Source organism: Coregonus clupeaformis, chromosome 13 (genome assembly GCF_020615455.1).
Source record: "Coregonus clupeaformis isolate EN_2021a chromosome 13, ASM2061545v1, whole genome shotgun sequence".
In the NCBI taxonomy this organism is placed as follows: Eukaryota; Metazoa; Chordata; class Actinopteri; order Salmoniformes; family Salmonidae; genus Coregonus; species Coregonus clupeaformis.
The window spans coordinates 21,018,622-21,046,266 of NC_059204.1; the positions used below are offsets into that span (position 1 = coordinate 21,018,622).

The window sequence follows — 27,645 nt, forward strand, 5'->3', positions numbered from 1 at the left end:
CTTTCCAAATTTACATTTTACATTTTAGTCATTTAGCAGACGCTCTTATCCAGAGCGACTTACAGTTAGTGAGTGCATACATTTTTCATACTGGCCCCCCGTGGGGTGGGGTGGACTCCAATCAAGTTGTAGAAACAAATCAAGGATGATAAATGGAAACAGGATGCACCTAAGCTCAATTTCGAGTCTCATAGCAAAGGGTCTGAATACTTATGTAAATTAGGTATTTCTGTTTTTTATTTTTTATAAATGTGCAAAAGTCTGATTTTTTTAAATAAAAACCTGTTTTCGCTTTGTCATTATGGGGTATTCTGTGTAGATTGATGATAAAAAAAATTAAATCAATTTTAGGATAAGGCTGTAACGTAACAAAATGTGGAAAAAGTCAAGGGGTCTCAATACTCTCCGAACACATCTGTAAGGTCCCTCAGTCAAGTATTGAATTTCAAGCACAGATTCAATTACAAAGACCAGGGATTTTTTCGAAAGCCTCATAAAGAAGAGCAGTGATTGGTAGATGGGTAACAATAACAAATCAGACATTGAGTATATCGTTAAGCATGTTCAAGTTAATAATTTTGCTGTGGATGATGTATTAAACCACCCAGACACATCAAAGATGCAGTCGTCCTTCTGAAATGAGCTGCAGGACTTAGGGATGTCACCATGAACGCATTGGTGATTTTAAAACAGATACATAGTTCAATGGCTGTGATGGGAGAAAACTGAGGATGGATCAACAACATTGTAGTGACTCCACAATAATGACCTAAATGACAGAGTGAAAATAAGAATACAAATATTAAGAATAAAAATATTCCAAAACATGCATATGTACTGTAAGCAACAAGGCACTAAAGTATACTGCAAAAAAAAAAAAAAAACACGGCAAGGGAATACACTTTTTGGCCTAAATGGAAAGACTTAATTTTGGGCAAATCCAACACAACACATCGCTGAGTAACTGCCTCCTTATTTTCAAGCATGGTGGTGGCTGCATCATGGTATTGGTATGGTTGACATCGGCAAAGCCTGGAGAGTTTCTCAGGATGAAAAGAAACGGGATGGAGCTAAGCACAGGCAAAATCCTAGAGGAAAACCTGCTTCAGTCTGCTTTATACCAGACACTGGGAGAGGAATTTGCCTTTTAGCAGGACAATAACCTACAACACAAAGCCAAATCTATGCTGGAGTTGCTTACCAAGAGGACAGTGAATGCTCCTTAGTGGCCAAATTACAGTTTGACTTAAATCTGCTTGAAAATCTAGAGCAAGACTTAAAAATTGCTGTCTAGCCGTGATCCCCAACAACTTGACAGAGATGATATAATTTTGAAAAGAATAATGGGCAAATATTGCACAGTATAGGTGTGCAAAGCTCTTATGAGACTTACCCAAGAAGACTCACAGCTGTAGTCACTGCCAAAGCTGTTTCTAACATGTATTGACTCAGGGAGGTGAATACATGGTCCTCTGTAGCTCAGCTGGTAGAGCACGGCGCTTGTAAAGCCAAGGTAGTGGGTTCGATTCCCGGACCACCCATACATAAAAATGTATGCACACATGACTGTAAGTTGCTTTGGATAAAAGCGTCTGCTCAATGGCATATTATTATTATTATTATTACATATCTAATCAAGGTATATTAGTGGGGGTTTTCCACATTCATCTTTGTAACACAATAAAATGTGAAGATATCCAAGGTGGTATATACTTTTTATAGGCACTGAATGAATTACAGGTGACTGCCAAAATAAAGGGATACAAAGTACTGTAGCTATTATTATTTTACTATTGGCTAACTCTAATGTAAACAACTCAGTACTTTGACCAACCTATATCCCAATCCCAGTATGCACTACACATAATGCGAGCTTCTAATGGATTACAGGTAGACTTCTGCTTCATTTTGTATCATACATTTTGTATCTCATGCCTTAATGTTGGCATTTTGCCCATAAACTTTTCTCTGGCACATTTGCAGGTTCTGAGATGCCTTTATTTCAAAGACATACAGAAGACATAAGAGAAAACTCGAAGTAAGTTATAGCTTGAAAAAAACACTAGTTCCTGTATCTCATCTGTGAATGTTATGCAGACACATCTCTAGTCGGGTGTGCCAGCCAGCAGATAGCACTGTTATTATGGCTTTGTTATGACTGACCATTTGGCTGAGTTTCCTGTTTTTATCACATCTGTTGAGGCAACACAGATGTTTGTCTGAAGACAACTCGCATTGGACTGAAAACTGTTCCATTAATTGTATCAGCCAGCCATATTCTCCCTTCAACATTTTGCCATGGATTAAATTCTAACAGGTTTTTAGTTATTTCTCTCTTTCCTTTGCGCCACTGAGATTTCCTCTGTGTGTAGATTCTGGGAATTCTCTCTCCTTATTACTCTCGCCCCCTCAGAGTATCACTCAGCCTGGCTTAGTCATCACTGGTAGACTATATTTGCATCATAGACAAGAGGAAAGATAGCTGTGGCTGGGTCACATCCTGTCCTGTGTGTTGTTAATCCTGAAGGGTCATTTGCCTGGTTTAGCACTTCTTCCTCCCTCTTCAGTCTTTTGTTACCTGCTTTCCCTTAGATAATTAGCTGAGTGTGTTAGGAATGATGCCATCAGGCTTACTGTCTCAGTCGCTCTCTTACTCAGGTGTTTGTTTAAATGAAAGTATTTTCATTAAAAGTGCTACGACAGTCCATGGCTAGCCTTAATATGGGTCCCTCTCCCTGCCTGTCCCCTGTCCCTGTCTCTCTCCCAGGCTAAGGTTTGTGTTTGGCTCCTGTGCCCTGCAGGCCCTGGACCTGGTGGACCAGCGCTCTGTCACCTGTGTCTCATCCCCCAGTGGACGGACAGCATATCAGGTAAACATCTGCTAACCACTTTGTACTAGGGTTTAATATTGTCATCCCTAAAGATTCTCAGAAATAAAATGAAACAAAATACAATCTGCATGAACATTTTGCATTTATAAGTTAATCTAATTTTAAGAAACTGTACTGTGCGCTTCCATTGCTTCCTGTGCCACTGGTGTATAAAAATGAGGTAACACTATGTAAAATGCGTTTTTCATTCATCCCCTTGGGGAAAGGTAAAGAACTCACAAACAAAAAATAGACAAATGGTTGTTGACCTTAAATCAGGCACCATTTTTAAGGCAATAATGAAGAAGTTTAAAGCCACTGGAACAGTGGTAAACTTGCCTGGTAGAGGACCACGTGTAACTTGTCCCCCCACATAGTGAGGAGGATTGTTCTGGAGGCAAAGAAAAATCCAATGGCCACAGGTGGAGAATTACAGAATTTGGTTGCATCCTGGGGTCACCAAGTCTCTTAATCTACAATTAGTGGCCACCTCCATGCCAATAGGCTATTTGGAGGGGTTGCCATAAAAAAGCCTTATTGAGAATAACCAACCAATGTAAATGCCTAGAGCAGGGTTCCCCAACTGGCGACTTCTCACCAAGCTGCTTGCCTATTGTCCTGTAGCCCATCCCAGCCTTGTGCAGGTGTACAATTTTATCCCTGATGTCCTTACACAGCTCTCTGGTCTTGACCATTGTGGAGAGGTTGGAGTCTGTTTGATTGAGTGTGTGGACAGGTGTCTTTTATACAGGTAACGAGTTCAAACAGGTGCAGTTAATACAGGTAATGAGTGGAGAACAGGAGGGCTTCTTAAAGAAAAACTAACAGGTCTGTGAGACCCGGAATTCTTAATGGTTGGTAGGTGATCAAATACTTATGTCATGCAATAAAATGCAAATTAATTACTTAAAAATCATACAATGTGATTTTCTGGATTTTAGTTTTAGATTCCGTCTCTCACAGTTGAAGTGAACCTATGATAAAAATTACAGACCTCTACATGCTTTGTAAGTAGGAAAACCTGCAAAATCGGCAGTGTATCATATACTTGTTCTCCCCACTGTATGTGATCATATACAAATGTAAACAAGGTTTGAAAGGATTATGTTTTGGTCAAATATATCTGGTCTACAAATGATTTGTAATTATGTTCCGGCCCCCTGACCATCCGCTCAAGAAAGAATCCTTGCGGTTGAATCTAGTTGATGATCCCTGGCCTAGAGCTTGCTAAATGGCATTGGCACTTGGATTGGAACCAGGTGTTATGGTGATATAAGAGAAAAATAGAAGGATTTGACCACACACACCAGCGGTGGGATGCATATGCATATGTGGTTTGAATTGAAGAAGACAGTTCACAAGTGCAGACCAAAGGATATCAAGGATCTGGAAATATTATATATGGAGGAATGGTCCCAATGTGTTCTCCAATCTCATAAAACATTATAGAAAAAGGCTCAGTGCTGTTGACTTCATTCATACATTAGACAAGTCATCTCAACGCTAGCAGCATACCATTAGGCTACTCAGCATAAAGTCTCCAATAGAAAACATCACTTACATGGCGTCTATAAATCGAGTTGCTGACTATCATGTGTAGGCCTAGGCTACACGCAACCTCTCGACGCAGTTATGGTAGACAATCTCCATCTCACATTCACACATCTCCAAACAAGCTGTGTGACACTTGTAGGGTCTCAAAATATAAATTGTGGCTACTCACTCTTAACAAAACGGCTGATACACTGTGTCCACAAAAGCACTTGAGGAAATAGACATTTGCAATATTGTTCCATGATGTTACACTAACAAAAGCGAGAGCACTGCGAGTTTAGTCAGATTCGCGGGCAATTGATCTACTGTGGCACTCACTATTAATGTGGCCTAGTCAGCTGATAGTGCATGGGCGCTAGATCTGCACTATCGTCTAGGCCTGATGTGCGTTGCCGGTAATACACTCGTGTCCCCCGTGGACCAGCTCGTACAGTGAGCTCCAAAAATATTGGGACAGTGACACATTTTGTTGTTGTTTTGACTCTGTACTACAGCACTTTGGATTTTAAATGATATGAGGTTAAAGTGCAGACTGTCAGCTTTAACTTGAGGGTATTTTCATCCATATCGGTTGAACCGTTTAGAAATTACAGCACTTTTTGCACATAGTATTGGGACAAATTCACTTATATGTGTATTAAAGTAGTACAAGTTTAGTTATTCTAATGGTGAGAGGTTAGCATGTCTTGGGGGGTATGATATTTGTGCGTCTGTAACTTTCACACTCATCATTATTCACAATTCACTCAGGACTATCCGTAATCATGGTTGCATCCACATTAATGTAGAAGTGTTTAGAAACATATTCTATTATTGTTTACAATAAAAGTGACTCCAAAATGACACAATACATTATTTACCATTAATTTCTACCATATTCTTACAATTTCTTACCATTCAGTGAATTTGTTCCAATACTTTTGGTCCCCTAAAATGGTGGGACTTTGTACAAAAGGTGCTGTAATTTCTAAACGGTTCACCCGATATGGGGGAAAATACCCTCAAATTAAAGCTGAGTCTACACTTTAATCTCATAATCAAAGTGCTGGAGTACAGAGCCAAAACAACAACAAATTTCACTGCCCCAATACTTGTGGAGCTCACTGTACATAAAACATCCTCCATTTAGGCTGCAAAGGCATCATTTTCCTCCTTAACTAGCTTTAATGGCAAGAAGGCGGAAAATAACGGGAAAACTAGGCGTACTTTCTTTATGGAACACCATTTCCCACCACCATTTTTGTATTTTCGGACAATTTAAGGTGTTGCACACCACGTTCAGCCAAGGATGTGCGATATCCTAAATTGTCTGAAAATGAGGGGGAAATTAACAGCTAGGTCTTGAGAATGTTGACCATCTTTGAGCAGCTTTTATCTTCCCAACACTTTACATCAATGCCAGGACTATGCTTATTACTGCTATGCTTATTCTCATGGAAAACCCATAACCATTCCCTACAGTACCAGTCCCAGACTCCCTGTAGGTCATATCCTCTTGGCTGATAGCAGGGCCTGTCCAGTCCAGTCAGTGTAGTTCAGTTGTGGTCATTGTGACTTAAGTTTCCTGTAAATGCCTTCGACAGCTTTTATATAATGGGACAGAAAAAAACACAATGAGGCTGAATATAGACAGCGGTTTCTGTTTCTTTGGAAGATATTGTTTTATTCCCTTTCCCTCAAGGTTTTGGTGACTTCTGTGGTCAAATTATGTGCAGTTTATTGGAAATGATTAGGCTATAATATGATGTGGTTCCGGGCACAAATTCAGTTCTACATTTCCATAGAAATGTACATATTTTTAATGATGTGATTACAACATATGCGAGTGAAAAGCACAAATCCTACTACACAGATAAAGTGTTGGAAAGCCTAAAAAGAAACAAGAAGGTCATCCAATAACACCATTTACAACATACTGTCAGGTCTGAAATGATTGGATCCCTTGATAAAGATGAGCAAAAAAGACTGTATAAAATAAATAATACAAATACTGAGCTATATTGTATGCCACCCAAAATTAAAAAAGTATATTATTTTATACCAATAAAATTGCTTAGAATCTCAAAAGTATAGGGGTCAAAATTATTGTATCCCCTATTTTCATTACTTTTTCATTACTTAAGACACTGAGACTTTTTCTAAAATGTTTTATGAGATTGGAGAACACATTGGGAGGAATCTCAGAACATTCCTCCATACAGAATCTTTCCATATCCTTGATATCCTTCATCTGCGCTTATACAGTGCATTTGGAAAGTATTCAGATCCCTTGACTTTTTCCACATTTTCTTACATTACAACCTTATTCTAAAATGGATAAAATGAAATAAAATCCTCATTAATCTACCCCATAATGACAAAGCAAAAACCGGTTTTTAGAAATGTTTGCAAATTTATAAGTATTCAAACCCTTTGCTTTGAGACTCGAAAATTGAGCTCAGGTGCATCCTGTTTCCATTGATCATCCTTGAGATGTTTCTACAAATTGCTTGGAGTCCACCTGTGGTAAATTCAATTGATTGGACATGATTTGGAAAGGCACACATATGTCTATATAAGGTCCCATAGTTGACAGTGCATGTCAGAGCAAAAACCAAGCCATGAGGTCGAAGGAATTGTCCGTAGAGCTCCAAGACAGGATTGTGTCGAGGCACAGATCTGGGGAAGGGTACCAAAACATTTCTGCAGCATTGAAGGTCCCCAATAACACAGTGGCCTCCATCATTCTTAGATGGAAGAAGTTTGGAACCACCAAGACTCTTCCTAGAGCTGGTCTCCCGGCCAAACTGAGCAATCTGGAGAGAAGGGCCTTGGTCAAGGAGGTGACCAAGAACCCAATGGTCACTCTGAAAGAGCTCCAGAGTTCCTCTGTGGGGATGGGAGAACCTTCCAGAAGGACAACCATCTCTGCAGCACTCCACCAATCAGGCACATGACCGCCCGCTTGGAGTTTGCCGAAAGGCACCTAAAGACTCTCAGACCATGAGAAACAAGATTCTCTGGTCTGATGAAACCAAGATTGAACTCTTTGGCCTGAATGCCAAGCATCAAGTCTGGAGGAAACCTGGCACCATCCCTACGGTGAAGCATGGTGGTGGGAGCATCATGCTGTGGAGATCTTTTTCAGCAGCAGGGACTGGGAGACTAGTCAGGATCGAGGCAAAGATGAACGGAGCAAAGTACAGAGAGATCCTTGGTGAAAACCTGCTCCAGAGCGCTCAGGACCTCAGACTGGGGCGAAGGTTCACCTTCCAACAGGACAATGACCCTAATCACACAGCCAAGATAACTCAGGGGTGGCTTCGGGACAAGTCTCTGAATGTCCTTGAGTGGCCCAGCCAGAGCCTGGACTTGAACCCGATCGAACATCTCTGGAGAGACTTGAAAATAGTCTCTCCAAATACATGTGTGCCAAGCTTTTTGCGTCATACCCAAGAAGACTTGCGGCTATAATCGCTGCCAAAGGTGCTTCAACAAAGTACTGAGTAAAGGGTCTGAATACTTATGTAAATGTAATATTTCAGTTTTTTATACATTTGTCATATGATCATAGCAATGGTTTCAATCCAAGTGCCAATGCAGGCAGTGCTATGGTCAGATGACATGAAAATAGAGCTCTGTGGTTTGAATTGAAGAGGGCAGTCAATAAGCGCATACGAAGGATATCAAGGATCTGGAAAGATTCTGTACACCATCAGTGAGCTGTGCTATCTTCCAATATATTTGGAGTAACTCATTACCGTGGCTCTGTTGTTCTATAAAAACATAAACCCCCAAAATCATGAAATGCAAGCTATGTCATTCCTCTTAAATTACTTTCTCTCCTCCTGTCTTTTACTTTTTGACCACTAATCTTTAGGGAGAAAGTGATTTGAGAGCAAATGTCACCAAGCTATTGTTTTCAATCCACCCCTGGACCTTTCTGTCATACGGTGGAAAGGAGGTCATTCAGAAGTATTGGGACACATCCCGAGGGAGGAAGTGCGTAAGTGTGTGGGTGTTTTTGTGTTTGTGATAAACTGGTCTTCATTTAGGTTAGGGTGCCTTGTTTTGTGGTCAGAGGGGGGGTAGACCATATTTGGACAGTTGAGAGTCAAGGTTTCCTCTTATTCATTAGTGGAAGACCTTTTGTTTCCCTCCTCCCCTGAGTTCTTAGCCAGGAGGGAATACTTTGTCCTTCTCTGAATTTAATTGAACTTTGGTCTCCGGGGGATTTTAATCAACATGTCAATTACAGTATAATGGGCAATAAAACAATGCAACCTGGGGCAACCATCCAAGTGGCACAACGTTGAATGTCATGGTGATCATGGTGTTGGAGGATTGCCACAGCACCTGCATCCTATTTTTCTTCCATTTGGCAACCCTCCAAATGAAAACCAGGGCTATTGACATATTGTTTTATTTTAAAAAAAGAGTGTGTTTATGTTCTCTCTTTAAAATGCCTCGCTGCAGAATCCCTAGTCAGACAGTAGCCTACAGCCCAGTGTCTGTATTACGTTGTCAGCCCTGGCTAGAGGCTCCTATAGTTCTAGTGTGGGATACTAACTAATAGTAACCATGTTGCATGGCCTTTCTCATGAGTTTGTTTTATAGAGACAAGAGGTTGATAAATGAGACTCCCTTCTCCTCTTCTTCTCTTCTGCTATCCCTTCTTCTAATTTCCCAGTGTTCAGTTACACAGATGGTAGTTAGTTATGCTTGCCAAGATATCTTGTAGTAGCGGTCTAGAGTTGTATCTATAGTTGTAAATCATTGTTAAAAACCTGCCCTACTCTCTGTGTTCCACGCTCATAACCAGGGCGTAACCCATGGAGTTACAGATAATTATCTCTACCTGATTGTTTTGTATCATGACTACAGATATCACCTTTCTGCCTGTGAAGGACACACAATACGCTCCTTATCCCAGTACCTGAGGACACATGATGAATGAATCTGTTGGATTGATTGCACATTGCTTCCACAGTCTTAGATGGATTGATTTACAGTACAGTAGTATGGCATTTAGCACCACTTATGGAATACATTCATTCAAGAAGACATTTATGAGACAAGTGTGAGGATTTCTGTCCAAAGTCATATAAAAATTGGCTAGGAGACCTTCTGTAGGCTGTTGGGTGGACAGATGTTACCAGGGGTACTCTGCCCCGGCCTTTACGAAAACATTTCCCAGAAAGATTCCAGGAGCATCATTTAGGGTAAATCTGTCAGCAGCATCATGTAGGAGTCTGTCCATTGTCATCTCACCAACCCACGCCTCTGACTCTGTCCAGCAGCTCAATGCTTTTATGATGTCAGAGAAACTTCAGACCCCAGATTTAGTGTCTGGAACCATGACACAGCCAGTTGGACGTCACTTCTGAGGAGAAGCTTGCAATAACACCTACCTAACTTAGTCTGAGGAGTTTAGCCTAATACTTTAACCCCCTTGTCCTATGTACTTTGTAGCTCTGGCCTAGGGAGAGGAGCCGCTGGGGGACTTGTTGCTCTGGTCTTTGTTTTTGATTGTGTATGCTGTGAAACTAATGAATAAGATGGCCTTTCCCTGCTCATAGGTTGCTACTGTTTGTTTGCCACATTGGCTCATCAATAACTTTGGGTGACCTTTTCCGTGAGAATATGGGGTTGTCTACTGGTTGACAGTTGTGACCCATTGGTTGTGACAGGGCACAGAGTATCAGGGAAAAGTTTAAGGTGGAATAGCAATGTGCTCTTTTGTAGCAGCTTTTCAAAGGGCATAATACTTGGAAAGCATTTTCTTTTTTTTATGCTGTAAAATTATTGTTGACGTACTGTATCTCATCAAGTATCCGACCTTGTAGGTAGGTCTTAAATCCAAAACATTTGTCCACAACATTGGGACTTAATATTGGCTAATATTTGGAATATTATGAACAATTAAGCATATACATTTAGCTCTCTGCAGTTGTAAGGATTAGACCTGATATGTGTAGCAACATCAGCCCCCTTTTGATACACTATCGGTCAAAAGTTTTAGAACACCTACTTATTCAAGGGTTTTATGGAATCATGTAGTAATCAAAAAAGTATTAAACAAATCAAAATATATTTTATATTTGAGATTCTTCAAATAGCCACCCTTTGCCTTGATGACAGCTTTGCACACTCTTGGCATTTTCTCAACCAGCTTCATGAGGTAGTCACCTGGAATGCATTTCAATTAACAGGTGTGGCTTCTTAAAAGTTAATTAGTGGCGTTTGAGCCAATCAGTTGTGTTATGACAAGTTTGGGGTGGTATACAGAAGATAGCCCTATTTGGTAAAAGTCAGTCAATACAGAACATTTCAAGAACTTTGAAAGTTTCTTCAAGTGCAGTCAAAAAAAACATCAAGCGCTATGATGAATCTGGTTCTCATGAAGACCGCCACAGGAATGGAAGACCCAGAGTTACCTCTGCTGCAGGGGATAAGTTCATTAGAGTTACCAGCCTCAGAAATTGCAGGCCAAGAAACACGAGCAATGGACATTATATTGGTGGAAATGTGTCCTTTGGTCTGGAGTCCAAATTTGAGATTTTTGGTTCCAACCGCTGTGTCTTTGTGAGACGCGGTGTGGGTGAACGGATGGTCTCTGCATGTGTATTTCCCACCGTAAAGCATGGAGGAGGAGGTGTTATGGTGTGGGGGTGCTTTGCTGGTGACACTGTCTGTGATTTAACCAGCATGGCTACCACAGCATTCTGCAGCGATACGCCATCCCATCTGGTTTGGGCTTAGTGGGACTATCATTTGTTTTTCAACAGGACAGTGACCCAACACACCTCCAGGCTGTGTACGGGCTATTTTACCAAGAAGGAGAGTGATGGAGTGTTGCATCAGATGACCTGGCCTCCACAATCCCCCAACCTCAACCAAATTGAGATGGTTTGGGATGAGTCGGACCGCAGAGTAAAGGAAAAGCAGCCAACAAATGCTCAGCATATGTGGGAACTCATTCAAGACTGTTGGAAAAACATTCCAGGTGAAGCTGGTTGAAAGAATGCCAAGATTGTGTAAAGCTGTCATTAAGGCAAATGGTGGTTATTTGAAGAATCTCAAATATAAAATATATTTTGATTTGTTTAACACTTTTTTGGTTACTACATGATTCCATATGTGTTATTTCATAGTTTTGATGTCTTCACTATTATTCTACAGTGTAGAAAATAGTAAAAATAAAGAAAAACCCTTGAATGAGTAGGTATTCTAAAACTTTTGACATGTAGTGTATGTCTACTGTAACTAAGTCAAGACTACACTGTTTCTTAACAGGGGGGATCCATATTTATGAACAGAACAACAAAAAAAATTATTAGGTTTTGCTACAATAAATTAAATTGAAGAAATGTTTTAACACTCAGAGCACCAGAATTCCATAACATAACAACTAAAATGGCCATGATGGTCATTTATATTTAAATTGTATAAATATTGCTAAATTAATGTATTTATTATGTTAAAATAGGTCATAAGAAACCTCAGGACACCAAATGCAAATTGTAATCAGTTGGGAAATGTATTGATTGATCCTGAAGTGCATAGACTTTAAATACTAAAATAAAATTATAGTGTATTTTCTCACTGTAAGACAACAGTTGCCTGCCCAGTTGGCCCGTCCAAACTACACCTAAACTATATTGAAACTAATTTCACACATATAATAATAATAGATGTGGCCTAAAGACAAGATTAAATTGACAATGGGTGACAATATTATCAACTGTCAATTATACAACGGGTGGGTCTAATCCTGGATGCTTATTGGTTAATGCCTATTTACGCTGTTCCATCTCAATGCGCAATCCACTTCTCATCAGCCCAGCCAGGCAATTTATAAAATGTATCTCTACTATAAAAAGCATCTAGACATTATATACCACTGTTTGACGTGACTGTAAATTAGCCGTAGTTGGCTAGCTAGCAAGCAAGGGATAAGAACGTTGCCAGCCAGTATGGCAATGGAACATTTAGAACAAACGACTGGGTCGCTCGCGCCCATAGATACAGAACAAAAAGACTAAACAACTGGGTCGTGTCTCTGGCAACCGAATCGATAGAAAGAACGACCAGCTGGCTTGGGTAGGCCTCTCTGTCTATACCACAGAAGAAAATACTATTATATTGTGTTACTATGGTCAATGCAATGGTCTAAGGTACTGCATCGCTGTGCCACTAGAGATCCTGGTTCGAATCCAGGCTCTGTCGTAGCCGGCCGCGACCGTGAGACCCATGGGGTGGCGCGCAATTGGCCCAGGGTAGGGGAGGGAATGGCCGGCAGGGGATGTAGCTCAGTTGGTAGAGCATGCCGTTTGCAACGCCAGGGTTGTGGGTTCGATTCCCACGGGGGGCCAGTATGAAAAAATAAAAAAATAAATGTATGCACTCACTAACTGTAAGTCGCTCTGGATAAGAGCGTCTGCTAAATGACTAAAAATGTAAAATGTAAATGGGTAGCAACCTTAGATCTGTGTCGGGACTATATCTTGTGGAAGGATGAAATAGTATGAATAAATTCAGCAAAATAACTTTTTTTATGAAAATATGTCAATCATTATTTGAATATGTTGGTAGCCTGTTGTATAAAAGTGATAATGCCCTCGAAGCTGGTGTTTGGAGGATATATTGGCACGGTTTGCTGGCCTTCGAATTCGTCTCGGGCCTAACAACACCCGTGCTAATATACACCCGTGCATTATCACTTAAATAGAGAATGAAGAGACTGATGACCTGTGCAGTGTGCATTGACTGCGTGCAATGACAAAGAAGCAAGGAGCTTACCAAATAGCACTTCTTCCATATCATCCTACAGAGGTCCATGCAGGCCAGACGTAGGCCTGCCTGCATGGGCTAATAAACCTATTTTTGCCAAACAACTGTACAAATTGCACAGATGGTCTCTGTTTCAAAATATAACTTTTTCCTAAGAATAACCGTAGCTCCATGCATTCCTCATGTGAGTAGGCTAATCGTGACAATCAGCAATAGCCATTTGGGATATTCCATTATATTCTTACTGTAAAATATTCTGTTCTTTTGAAATAAATTGCCTTGATCATGTTTTTTATGACCTACCTAAATTAAATGTTAATGGTTTTATTTGTGATTGTGTATATGAACACTAGAAAGGCAGAGAGCATCATAATGACTCAAAACTAATTTCAATGTTTAATTACTCTGTCATTTTTAAAGTCATGTCCCCCTCATCTTTGACTTTTCCTAAATAAGTCTATATAACACAGTCGTTGTTAGAATCTTAATATCACAAACAGAACTGGAGTTATAACCAGTTTTAGGAGGGCATGTCATTTTTTTTATGGTTTTCCCTGGCCTGCTTCGCTCCTTCTCTGATAGTTGAATGTGCCATGCCCAGTTGATAATCACCCTGATAATTGCCTCGAAACTGAACCTAAACTATACCGAAACGTATTTCACACATATAACAACAGATTAAATACATGACGTATAGTATGATGGGGGAGAATGGGTGAGTTGATGAGTGAGGGGAAGGGAAATTATGCATAATGATGTAATCACCAATTGTGAATGAAGAACAGGGCGGGCCATTCTATTGTATTCATCTATTCTAATTATAATCTCAATACGGTGTAGTCTGTATCAGTCCACCGAATCCAAGCAGTTGTATTAGTCTACTCTGTGCCTACTTGGAGTAGGCAGGGCCGGATTAAAGGAAAACTCCCCCCAAAAACTATATTTTGGTATTTGTTTCATTAGTCCATTGTTGATATAGTCCCAAATGTTTTGCATGACAGCAATTACGTTTTCAAGATACAGTGGGGGAAAAAAGTATTTAGTCAGCCACCAATTGTGCAAGTTCTCCCACTTAAAAAGATGAGAGAGGCCTGTAATTTTCATCATAGGTACACGTCAAATATGACAGACAAAATGAGACAAAAAATTCCAGAAAATCACATTGTAGGATTTTTTATGAATTTATTTGCAAATTATGGTGGAAAATAAGTATTTGGTCAATAACAAAAGTTTCTCAATACTTTGTTATATACCCTTTGTTGGCAATGACACAGGTCAAACGTTTTCTGTAAGTCTTCACAAGGTTTTCACACACTGTTGCTGGTATTTTGGCCCATTCCTCCATGCAGATCTCCTCTAGAGCAGTGATGTTTTGGGGCTGTCGCTGGGCAACACAGACTTTCAACTCCCGCCAAAGATTTTTTATGGGGTTGAGATCTGGAGACTGGCTAGGCCACTCCAGGACCTTGAAATGCTTCTTACGAAGCCACTCCTTCGTTGCCCGGGCGGTGTGTTTGGGATCATTGTCATGCTGAAAGACCCAGCCACGTTTCGTCTTCAATGCCCTTGCTGATGGAAGGAGGTTTTCACTCAAAATCTCACAATACATGGCCCCATTCATTCTTTCCTTTACACGGATCAGTCGTCCTGGTCCCTTTGCAGAAAAACAGCCCCAAAGCATGATGTTTCCACCCCCATGCTTCACAGTAGGTATGGTGTTCTTTGGATGCAACTCAGCATTCTTTGTCCTCCAAACACGACCGAGTTGAGTTTTTACCAAAAAGTTCTATTTTGGTTTCATCTGACCATATGACATTCTCCCAATCCTCTTCTGGATCATCCAAATGCACTCTAGCAAACTTCAGATGGGCCTGGACATGTACTGGCTTAAGCAGGGGGGACACGTCTCGCACTGCAGGATTTGAGTCCCTGGCGGCGTAGTGTGTTACTGATGGTAGGCTTTGTTACTTTGGTCCCAGCTCTCTGCAGGTCATTCACTAGGTCCCCCATGTGGTTCTGGGATTTTTGCTCACCGTTCTTGTGATCATTTTGACCCCACGGGGTGAGATCTTGCGTGGAGCCCCAGATCGAGGGAGATTATCAGTGGTCTTCCATTTCCTAATAATTGCTCCCACAGTTGATTTCTTCAAACCAAGCTGCTTACCTATTGCAGATTCAGTCTTCCCAGCCTGGTGCAGGTCTACAATTTTGTTTCTGGTGTCCTTTGACAGCTCTTTGGTCTTGGCCAAAGTGGAGTTTGGAGTGTGACTGTTTGAGGTTGTGGACAGGTGTCTTTTATACTGATAACAAGTTCAAACAGGTGCCATTAATACAGGTAACGAGTGGAGGACAGAGGAGCCTCTTAAAGAAGAAGTTACAGGTCTGTGAGAGCCAGAAATCTTGCTTGTTTGTAGGTGACCAAATACTTATTTTCCACCATAATTTGCAAATAAATTCATTAAAAATCCTACAATGTGATTTTCTGGAATTTTTTTTCTCAATTTGTCTGTCATACATGACGTGTACCTATGATGAAAATTACAGGCCTCTCTCATCTTTTTAAGTGGGAGAACTTGCACAATTGGTGGCTGACTAAACACTTTTTTCCCCCACTGTATGTAACTTTCAAAATACAGAAATATGGCCCTATGATGCATTTACATGACAGAAGACTTTAGCCTAATCTTTTTTAATACCCCACAAATGACCGAAATGAGTGGCTACTCTGACTGACAAACTGAGATCAATCTGGTCTTGAATTCAAACCAACAGTAGACCAGGCCAATGAAGCAACACACAGATTGTACAATATTATGAGGAAATATATATACAGTATATATACAGTGAGGGAAAAAAGTAATTGATCCGTTGCTGATTTTGTACGTTTGCTCACTGACAACGAAATGATCAGTCTATAATTTTAATGGTAGGTTTATTTGAACAGTGAGAGACAGAATAACAACAAAAGAATCCAGAAAAACGTATGTCAAAAATGTTATAAATTGATTTGCATTTTAATGAGGGAAATAAGTATTTGACCCCCTCTTAATCAGAAAGATTTCTGGCTCCCAGGTGTCTTTTATACAGGTAACGAGCTGAGATTAGGAGCACACTCTTAAAGGGAGTGCTCCTAATCTCAGTTTGTTACCTGTTTAAAAGACACCTATCCACAGAAGCAATCAATCAATCAGATTCCAAACTCTCCACCATGTCCAAGACCAAAGAGCTCTCCAAGGATGTCAGGGACAAGATTGTAGACCTACAGAAGGCTGGAATGGCCAAGCAGCTTGGTGAGAAGGTGACAACAGTTGGTGCGATTATTTGCAAATGGAAGAAACACAAAATACTGTCAATCTCCCTCGGCCTGGGGCTCCATGCAAGATCTCACCTCGTGGAGTTGCAATGATCATGAGAACGGTGAGGAATCAGCCCAGAACTACACGGGAGGATCTTGACAATGATCTCAAGGCAGCTGGGACCATAGTCACCAAGAAAACAATTGGTAACACACTACGCCGTGAAGGACGGAAATCCTGCAGAGCCCGCAAGGTCCCCCTGCTCAAGAAAGCACATATACAGGGCCATCTGAAGTTTGCCAATGAACATCTGAATGATTCAGAGGAGAACTGGGTGAAAGTGTTGTGGTCAGATGAGACCAAAATCGAGCTCTTTGGCATCAACTCAACTCGCCGTGTTTGGAGGAGGAGGAATGTTGCCTATGACCCCAAGAACACCATCCCCACCGTCAAACATGGAGGTGGAAACATTATGCTTTGGGGGTGTTTTTCTGCTAAGGGGACAGGACAACTTCACCGCATCAAAGGGACGATGGACGGGGCCATGTACCGTCAAATCTTGGGTGAGAACCTCCTTCCCTCAGCCAGGGCATTGAAAATGGGTCGTGGATGGGTATTCCAGCATGACAATGACCGAAAACACACGGCCAAGGCAACAAAGGAGTGGCTCAAGAAGAAGCACATTAAGGTCCTGGAGTGGCCTAGCCAGTATCCAGACCTTAATCCCATAGAAAATCTGTGGAGGGAGCTAAAGGTTCGAGTTGCCAAAGGTCAGCCTCAAAACCTTAATGACTTGGAGAAGATCTGCAAAGAGGAGTGGAACAAAATCCCTCCTGAGATGTGTGCAAACCTGGTGGCCAACTACAAGAAACGTCTGACCTCTGTGATTGCCAACAAGGGTTTTGCCACCAAGTACTGAAGTCATGTTTTGCAGAGGGGTCAAATACTTATTTCCCTCATTAAAATGCAAATCAATTTACAACCTTTTTGACATGCGTTTCTCTGGATTTTTTTGTCGTTATTCTGTCTCTCACTATTCAAATAAACCTACCATTAAAATTATAGACTGATCATGTCTTTGTCAGTGGGCAAACGTTCAAAATCAGCAGGGGATCAAATACTTTTTTCCCTCACTGTATCATGGGCTATTGTAGGCTACTAAATATAATTTCCAGTGGTACACTGATTTACCTAATGATGAAGATGAAGCCATAGGCTACTCATGGTGATGGCCGGTGCGCTTGTCGTGCCAGTAGCCTATCTCCAGATGAGCTACTTTGAAAAACAGTGCTGCTGTTAGCTAATAATTAGGAGCTGTTGAGAAGAAAAAAAATATATTGGTTCTACAGACAGATTAGTCTCCTCTTTTCAGCAGTAGGCATTTGCTTTCTGAACTGTACGTTTTTCCCGCGATTGTATTTTGAAATCTGCAAAAGGCAAACCAACAGCCGCAACCAACCATGGAAATATAATCCATAGATGGCAGTTCCCATTGAAGTTAGGACTGGCAGCCACTGCTAGTGTTCCCATGAATTTAACAGTCAAATTGCCAGGGTAAGAGGTTACAAAACCCTTCTATGGATTATATGTCAATGGCCACAATGAAATGTATATTTGGCGTGCATGATGCCCAAACTGTGGTAACTGCCAACATAAAGGAAACATTTGAGTAACCAAGTATATGTTATGGTGTGGGGTGTATTTTCCTGTCATGGTTTAGGTCCACTTGTAGAATCTATGCCATGGTGTATTGAAGCTTTTCTGGTAGCTCATGGTGGCCCAACACCCTTTTAAGACACTTTATGTTGGTGTTTCCTTTATTTTGGCAGATATCTGTATGCGCTTGTTATAAAACTTAATCCACAGTTATTTTTTATACACTATTGATCCTCTGTGGCTAAATTATGCTCTCTGGTGTATTTTGAACGTTGACAGCGGGCTCCTGTGGTTGGATAAAAAATAATAATAATAAAAAAATAACATATTGGGCCACCTACAGGCTGGGGCCCAGCCCTTGACTCACACAATTGACCAGTCACATTTATTTATTATGCAGTTTATTTAAACATTTTTATGAATCAGTTACCCAATCAAGGCAGGGCCCCCTACCTCCTCTCCTCCCCCATCTGATAATTAGCAGAGCGGCAGCAGCAGGCGGTCTACACTCATTGAGAGCGGGCTCCTGAGTCCTCCTGCGGTTGGCGGTTGCAGTAAAAAAAATTAGGCCCTATATAATACATATATAATATATACTGTATATATAATATATACAGTATATATTTCCTCTGTAATGTTTTGAGGTAGATATTATTAGTATTTAATGTTTTGCTTTCTCTTGGGCCCCCCACGGGCCTGGGCCCAGGGGCTTCAGCCCTGGTAAACCCCTGCATGAAGCCTGCCCTGGGTGTAGGCTACACAGTGAGAGCGTGAGTCATTTGCAATGGCAAGACCAAGACTACAAAATCTGAATGAAAACAACTCAGATGGCGGGGAATAAATGGATCATGACATCTCTGATTATTATTATTCTGATTCATGCTGAACGGCTTTCCATATCTGGGAAAGGATCCATATCGGGTAGCAAGTGAGCGAGTGTCTGATAATGTTTCGGATCAGCTGGCATGGCTGTACTAGGTGAGAGGAACTTGCCACTGGCCTGTTGCTGTTTTCTACAACATTATTGACTCAAGCAGTGCATGAACAACACCATGAGCAGGAGTGACTTCATCATGAGTCTGGCACACGGGCTACGTGAGAGACATATGAGGGCCAAGGCAGCAGCAAAGATTCCACGCGAGCCGTTACACGAGCAAAATTGCACACAGCTCCCGGGGAAGAGAAGCTGCAAGGTGGGCAGATGCACTCTGAACAACATCTGTTTCAGCTGCAAGTGACTTGTTTGTGGGAAGTGTTGCAACCCTTAATGGTTCCTCAAAGAGCCTTTTGGGGTGAAAAAAATTACCCCCCACCCCATTATTATTATTATTATTATTATTATTATAATCAGCATAACAATAACACAATATTTTAGTTGTCAGTGTTTATTATGCTTTTAGTGGCAAAGCAGAATTAAACAAAAACAAATATGAGGTAAACTTTTAAGAATTAAAAGTGACAGTCTCTAAAATGGAAACGGACGTTAGGGAACTAAAAAAGGAGAACAACCTTCTGAGAGAAGCGTTACTAGACATCCAAACTAGATCGATGAGGGAAAATCTAGTACTTATGGGTATTCAGGAAAAGGAGGGAGAAATAACAGAGAATATTATGAAGGACTTCCTGCATACAGCGCTACAAATCCCACTCGAGGCTGTCGATAAATCCAACTCGAACGTGTACACCGTTTCGGAAAAAGAGGACAGAAATATGAGCGCCCAATCGTTGCCAAATTTGCTTTTTTTAAGGATAAAGCTATGGTGAAAAGCCTAGGAAAAAGACTTGCTGGCACGAAAATAGGCATGAATGATCAGTTCCCGAGGGAGATTGTAGAAAGGCGCAAAGTTCTGTATCCAATCTTCAAGGAAAACAGATTGAAAGGGAAACGTGTTGCACTCGTGGTGGATAAACTATATATTGACAACCAAATGTTCAGAGACACAAAGACTACTCCATGGCTATTCTAAAAGTTGTAATAGAGGAGTCGAATATTGGAGCACCTGATACTAGCAATGATAGGGATTGTAATATTAAATAACATTTATAGTAAGTATAGTATTTTATAAAAGGATAAAACGACATAACAAGCAGAATAATACATCTTTAAATACAAATAATTAGAACATGGCTTTTTTGGCGGGAGGTTGTTGTTTTGGCGGATGGTTGTGGTGGTTGGTCCTGTGTTCTCTCTGGCGTCCTTTCCCCCTTGCGGCAGATGCGGGTGCGTTTGCACGCTCGGCCCATTTCTTCCACAGTCAACCATGTGGTGTGCATTTTTGTGTTTGAAAAGGTGCTGCGTTAAGTGAGTGAGAGGGGAAATGGTTGCATATCCCAGAGCCGACCGGGGGTCTATGAGCAGGGGTAGTGAGAGAGAGCTTTCAATTTTGTGTAGATGAGGGATATACATTTTTAAATATAGTATACATCTAATCTAATTTTTCATTGTCCTATCATGATGGAAAGATCCCTAACCCTATAACCTGGACACCCACCTGAGCGACCCATACACCAAAGAGAAGTTCCCATCTCTTTTATGGACCTGCTGTGAGTATGCAGCCTAAACAGAGAAATAAATGCGGTCAGAGACCTACTTGAGCAGCACCGCCCCCTCAAGATTCTGAGCCTGCCTGGCAGGGTTGGTCCTACAAAGCCAGAGCCCCCTGAAGGGAGAGCATTATATACAAGGAAATTCTCAAAGCTGCTAATGAGAACCTTGACGACCTTTTACCTAGCCGGTGGGGATTCCGGTGGGGTACACCCACCCAGGTAGTGGCAGTGCTGGCAACACTGGCTGCAGTAACCCATGGGGAGGGGGTCACACTCGGACAATCAGAGAGGGGGTTTATCATTGTGGCCCAGGTGGCACAAAATAATCAAAGGTCTGACCGCACGGAGATGCTTGGGAAAATGGTTACAACAGGGGATCAGAGTGTTTGTGTCTCAGGTGAAGAGGGTGGATCTGATCTCCATCACCTAGGACTTGACATAGATTAAGTAGATTAATCAAATCTCACATTGTTATCAATTTCTGCTCAATCTGCATGCTTTCTCAATCAGCTTTAACTGTATGTGCACTCGTAAATCAAGTTATTTCTCGAGTTGGGCTCTGGGATATAACAGCCGTTGAGTATCTGATTTTATGGTGGATTGTGGAGGAGGGGGGTTGAGTGTGTTGGAGTATGTGAGTATGTGCGTGTGTGCTTGTCTGGCATCTGTTGTGGGGGGTGGGGATGTTGGGGGGGTATGGGATGGACCATGGGAATTATTTGCTAGGATAATAATTGCTTGTCAATGAATTAAATGTAATACAATGGCAATCCGGGTTATATGTTAGAATCCTACGCGTGAACTGCCGACATTATTACGCATATTAATTGATAATGATGGAAAATAGGATATGCATAATGTTTTTTAAATAGTTAAATAGATATATATATAGAGAGGTGAAAGCATTGGAAATGCTTTTGGTGGTTAATCTGCTTCTGTTTTGTGGGTGGCACTGTGTGCTGTTTTCGATGGATGGGTCCTGGCCTCTCGGGGCCTTAGGGATCCGGAGGGACGTGGGTGGGATGCTGATCACTGGGATGACGGCTCAACTTGGGATGGGGAGGGGCTTTAGCGGGGGAATTAGTGGAGAACAATTAAAGGGTTACTCCGTAGTAATGCAAATATCACGGTACAGCTATATGGACACTCAATCATTACGGTATTTTTTATTGGTAAATTTACAAACATATATAATGATAAATAGACTTGAAACGTGTATCTCATTATGGTGTATGGTGAAATAAGTATAGCCAGTTATAATTGTAATGGCTTAGCTGATAATAACAAAAGAAGAACAATATTTACATGGCTCAAAGAGAAGGAATATAATATCTATTGTATACAGGAAACTCATTCAACAATTCGAGATGAAGTAGCGTGGAAAAAATAATGGGCAAAGAAATTCAAAAGGGGTGATGATATTAATAAATAGTAATTTCGATCCGAATGTGCAAATTGTCAAAATAGATAAGGTAGATGGATTATTTTAAATATGTTATTGGACCATAAACAGATATGGCTCATTAACCTTTACGGACCATATAATGATGATCCACAATTATTTGACAATATATATAATAAATTATCAAGCCTGCAAGCAATTCAAGACAATATTGTTATGGTGGGGGATTATAATACTGTTTTAAATAGCTCAATGGACCGTAAAGGAAATCACACCACAAACAATCACCCACATGCTCTTAAGGAAATTGTGAATGTCATGGATACATTAGAATTAGTAGATATATGGAGGCTTAAATATACTGATCTAGTGAGAAATACATGGCGGAGACTGAATCAAGCTAGTCGTCTTGACTTCTTTCTTATCTCATTCTCGTTGGCACCAAAAGTAAAAAAAGTGTTGATTGGGGACAGAATGCGGTCGGACCATCATATAATAGGCATATACATTACTCTTACTGAATTTCCACGTGGGCGAGGATATTGGAAATTTAATCAAAGCCTATTGGATGATAATCTATTTATAATTAGAACAAAGGAATTTATAACTGACTTTTTCCAACATAACATAGGTACAGCGAATCCCCTCATTGTATGGGACACCTTTAAATGTGCCTTTAGAGGCCATGCAATTCAGTACTCATCTCGAAAACAAAAGCAATTTAGGTCAAAAGAGTTTATACTAAGAAAGGAAATAGAAAGTCTAACAGAACAGATAGATTGCAATAATAACTGTAACATAGAGGCTCAGAATAAATTAGAGGAAAAACAAAAAGAAATGGAGAAACTTATTCAAGAAAGATCAAGTGTAATATATTATAAAAATAAAGCAAACTGGATGGAATATGGGGAAAAATGCACAAAATTCTTTTTTAATCTTCAACATAGGAACGCTACCAAAAAGAACTTAATGAAACTAGTTACAATTGACGGAGTCACCCATAATTCACCAAATTATATTTTGAAGGAAGAAACAAAGTACTTTAAGCATATGTTTTCTTTTCAGTCTCCTCCATCTCCTTTAACTGAAGCTAATTGTAGAGATTTTTTTTCTATTGATAATGTCAAATTAACAGCCACACAGAAAGACTCATGTGAAGGTGAAATTACAGAGGAGGAACTTCTGGATGCAATTAAAGACTTTAAGTCTGGGAAAACTCCAGGGTTGGATGGCATACCGTTATTAGCATGTTTTAACCACTCCTATGTAAATGGTAGAATATCTGACACTCAAGAAGAAGGTCTGATCTCATTATTACTGAAACAGGATACAAGTGGAAAATATAAAGATCCAGTCCATTTACAAAATTGGAGGCCCCTTACACTTCAGTGTTGTGATGCAAAAATCCTAGCAAAATGTATAGCGCATAGAATTAAAAAGGTATTGTCGGATATTATTCATTCTAATCAGACAGGTTTTTTACATGGAAGATACATTGGAGATAATATAAGGCAAGTATTGGAAACAATAGAACACTATGGAAAATATGGGAAACCAGGCCTGCTATTCATAGCAGACTTCGAAAAGGCATTTGATAAAGTTAGACTGGGGTTTATATATAAATGCCTGGAGCATTTAAATTTTGGAGAATCTCTTATAAAATGGGTCAAAATCATGTATAGTAACCCTAGGTGTAAAATAGTAAATAATGGCTATTTCTCAGAAAGTTTTAAACTGTCAAGAGGAGTGAAACAATGTTGTCCACTATCGGCATATCTATTTATTGTGGCCATCGAGATGTTAGCTATTAAAATCAGATCCGATAATAATATCAGAGGATTAGAAATACAGGGCTTAAAAACAAAGGTGTCATTGTACGCTGATGATTCATGTTTTCTTTTAGATCCACAACTAGAATCCCTCCACAGCCTCATAGAGGATCTAGATACATTTTCTAACCTCTCTGGATTACAACCAAATTATGACAAATGTATTATATTACGTATTGGATCACAAAAATATAATATTTTTACATTACCATGTAGTTTACCAATAAAATGGTCTGATGGTGATGTGGATATACTCGGAATACATATCGCAAAGGAAATAAATGATCTCACTTCAATACATTTTAATAGAAAGTTAGCAAAAATAGATAAGATCTTACTACCATGGAAAGGAAAATACCTGTCAATTTGTGGAAAAATCACCCTGATTAACTCTTTAGTATTATCCCAGTTTACCTATTTGCTTATGGTCTTGCCTACGCCTAGCAAACAGTTTTTTAAATTATATGAGAAAAAAATATTCAATTTAATTTGGAACGGCAAGCCAGACAAAATTAAAAGGGCATATTTATATAATGAATATGAATTCGGAGGACAGAAATTATTAAATATTAAAGCATTAGACCTATCACTAAAAGCTTCAGTCATACAAAAGTTATACTTAAACCCGAACTGGTTCTCAATCAAATTAGTAAGATTGTCTCACAAAATGTTCAAGAAAGGCCTTTTCCCCTTTATTCAGATTACAACAACTCATTTGCAGTTATTTGAAAAGGAAATAATTTCCCAAATATCACTATTTCTAAAACAAGCCATAGAAAGTTGGTTGCAATTTCAATTTAATCCTCCAGAAACGACAGAACAAATAATGCAACAAATATTGTGGTTAAATTCAAATATACTAATTGACAAAAAACCTTTATTTTTTGACAGAATGTTTAAAAAAGATATAATCTTCGTAAATGATATCATCGGTAGGACTGGTGGAGTTATGTTGCACATGCAGCTAACAAAAATATATGGAAATGTCTGATCTACCCAAAATTACAACCAAATAATTGCAGCCTTACCGCAAAAGTGGAAGAGGAAAGTGGAAGGGGGAGAAAGTAAGGAACTTGTCTGTCGGCCTTGCATTAAAGAACATAATTGGTTAAGGAAAACTGTGATAAATAAAAAAGTATATCAGTTTCATTTAAGGACCAAAGGATTGACAGCCGTCCCATATAGATTGCAAAATAGTTGGGAAGAGATCTTTGACGTACCGATCCCATGGCATAGTGTTTATGAACTGACACGCAAAACGACACCGGATTCAAAAATTAGAATCTTTCAATTTAAATTATTATATAAAATTCTTGCTACCAATAGAATGTTATTTATATGGGGGATACAATCTTCCCAGCTCTGCATATTTTGCTGTGAAGAGACAGAATCATTAGATCATTTGTTTTGGTTCTGTCCATTTGTAGCTTGTTTTTGGACACAGGTCCAGGAATGGCTAAAGGATTGCAATATTTACCTGGAGCTAACCTTGCAGATAGCATTACTGGGTGATCTGAAAAGTCATAGTCAATCAATCAATAATATAATAATACTTTTAGCAAAAATGTTTATTTTTAATTCACAATCTGTATAAGCAATGAGAATAGAAAGGTTCAGAACTTTTGTAAAACATCACAGTACGGTTGAAATATATATGGCAAATAGAAATCCTATATGGATGGTGTTAAGAGATAGATGGGAGGTATTGAATAGAGTTGAAGGATGGGAATAACAACAAATAATAACAAAGATAGCTAATAATGTAAGCATACTGTGTCAATAATAAGTATATAGGTTGTAAGTTGGTAGCTTTTGGGAAAGAGCACAGTTAGAAAGATATGGCATATAGAAGCAAACCGGATGGACATCATGAAAATGATCGGAGAGGTTGAGAGTAGAAGAAGTTCAGGAGCAAAAAAATAATTATATATATATATATATATATATATATATATATATATATATATAATAGAATTATTGTAAAATTAACTCTGTCCATAAGGTGTAGATAGTAAGTATAGACCGGAAGTAGAGGCCTGGGCATTGTTGTTCACTAATTTACTCCAAGTAGGGAAAGGATGGCGGGGTTGAAAAGTAATAAAGGGGAGTATATATATAAAAACATGGGGGATTGGAAGTGATGCAGACAATTACATTGATAGAAGATACAATCTATCTGCAATATTAAGCTGATCCATCCCCCCTCCCCAAAAAAAAAAAGTCCATCGGGTATTAACTCTGGCGTGTTGATGTTGATGTGCTGAATGTCCTCTGTAGGCTATCCATAGCCAGAATGATTTTGCAGTGCATGGTGATCACAGGTTTCCTGTTATATTCATCAGAGGTGTAGGGAGGGTGAAGTCTATGAATGCAAAAAATTATAATTATACAGATGATTAACACCTTGGTTTTGTGGTAAATGTGAATGCAAAAACGTTTCACTTTTGACAACAATTTTTATACACATACCTTGTCCATAATGTAGAGAGGCCTTTGGGATCTTCATTGAAGAGTTAAGGGAGGAAGAAGATGGCTGCTGTGATCTACATAACATTATGCGGCAACCCAATACCAATTGCACATACCTTTGTGTGCCTTCTCATCAGTATACAAGCAGACACAGACACACCCAAATAAGGGAGCAGTTTAGTCATCTTGCGCCCAAGGCAGCTATCGCTTTTGACATATTCTTACATATTCTTACCTCTTTGTTGATTGATCCATTGAACTGTCTCCATTTTCTATTTTAGAAATACTTTTTAAAAGGGAGAACGTGTCAAACAATAGCCATTTGCACAAATATGAAAAGATAGATGGTATCACCATAAAAACAATATCAATTTAGATCATAAAGGGAGAAACCTTACTTTAAATTGAGGAGACCTTACATTCTTCTGAGTAAGTGCCAAATTCAAATCAAACATTTTGGTTGGGCAGTTAGCTTCCTGCAAGAACCCCCAAGAACTGAAGGGGTTTCTCAATGAACCCCACCTCCTATGGGGTTCTTGGAAGAACCTTTTGGGGGTATTTTTCAGTGCCAAGAACCCTAAGGTTCTTCGAGGAACTTTGAGGATCTTAGAAGGATCTTAGGATCTTAGAAGAACCCTTGTTGAACCTGTAATTTTTAGAGCAGGCAAAGTGAAATGATACAATTAATTTGCTCGTGGTGATCGCAGCTCAAATTATATGTAACAACACCATTGGACCAACACCATCGAACATGTAACAAATGTAACAACAGCACAACAAAATAGATAAACAATTTTATTTTGCAGGTGCCTTTTAATTTAAACACCGGTGGTGCCATTAGTGCTTTCTAACTGCACTGAACCAAAACAGTGGCGTGGGAGCGAAGCAAAACTTTACAGTGGCGATGGTGGGAGGGGGTGCAAAATGCAATCTGATAATTATTATATCACATACACTGAGTGTACATGACATAGACTGAACAGGTGAGTCCAGGTGAAAGCTATGATCCCTTATTGATGTCAGTTGTTCAATCCACTTCAATCAGTGTAGATGGAGGAGACAGGTTAAAGAAGGATTTTTGCACCCATATTTTGAAAGTGGGGGTGCAGCTGCTCCATTTGTGCCATTGCTCAGGCCCCTATGTCTCTAACTATCTCTCTGTCTCCCCATTAATGTATATTAGTCTATGGGCCACAGGGTAGAGAGGGGGGCTGGGGGTGTTGCTGATGAGTCCTCACCAAACCTTAGCC

The 27,645-nt window shown here is 39.8% G+C and overlaps 1 protein-coding gene across 1 annotated transcript in view; it reads left to right on the forward strand.

Moving 5' to 3' along the window:
* The first annotated feature begins 984 nt into the window (after positions 1-984).
* The window catches only part of LOC121578881 (zinc finger SWIM domain-containing protein 7-like), an 82,594-nt gene continuing 55,933 nt past the window's right edge, over positions 985-27,645 (forward strand). The window contains exons 1-2 of the mRNA XM_041893202.1: positions 985-1,004; positions 2,768-2,870. Coding sequence (XP_041749136.1) covers positions 985-1,004; positions 2,768-2,870 — 123 coding nt within the window. The remainder of the gene's footprint in view (positions 1,005-2,767; positions 2,871-27,645) is intronic.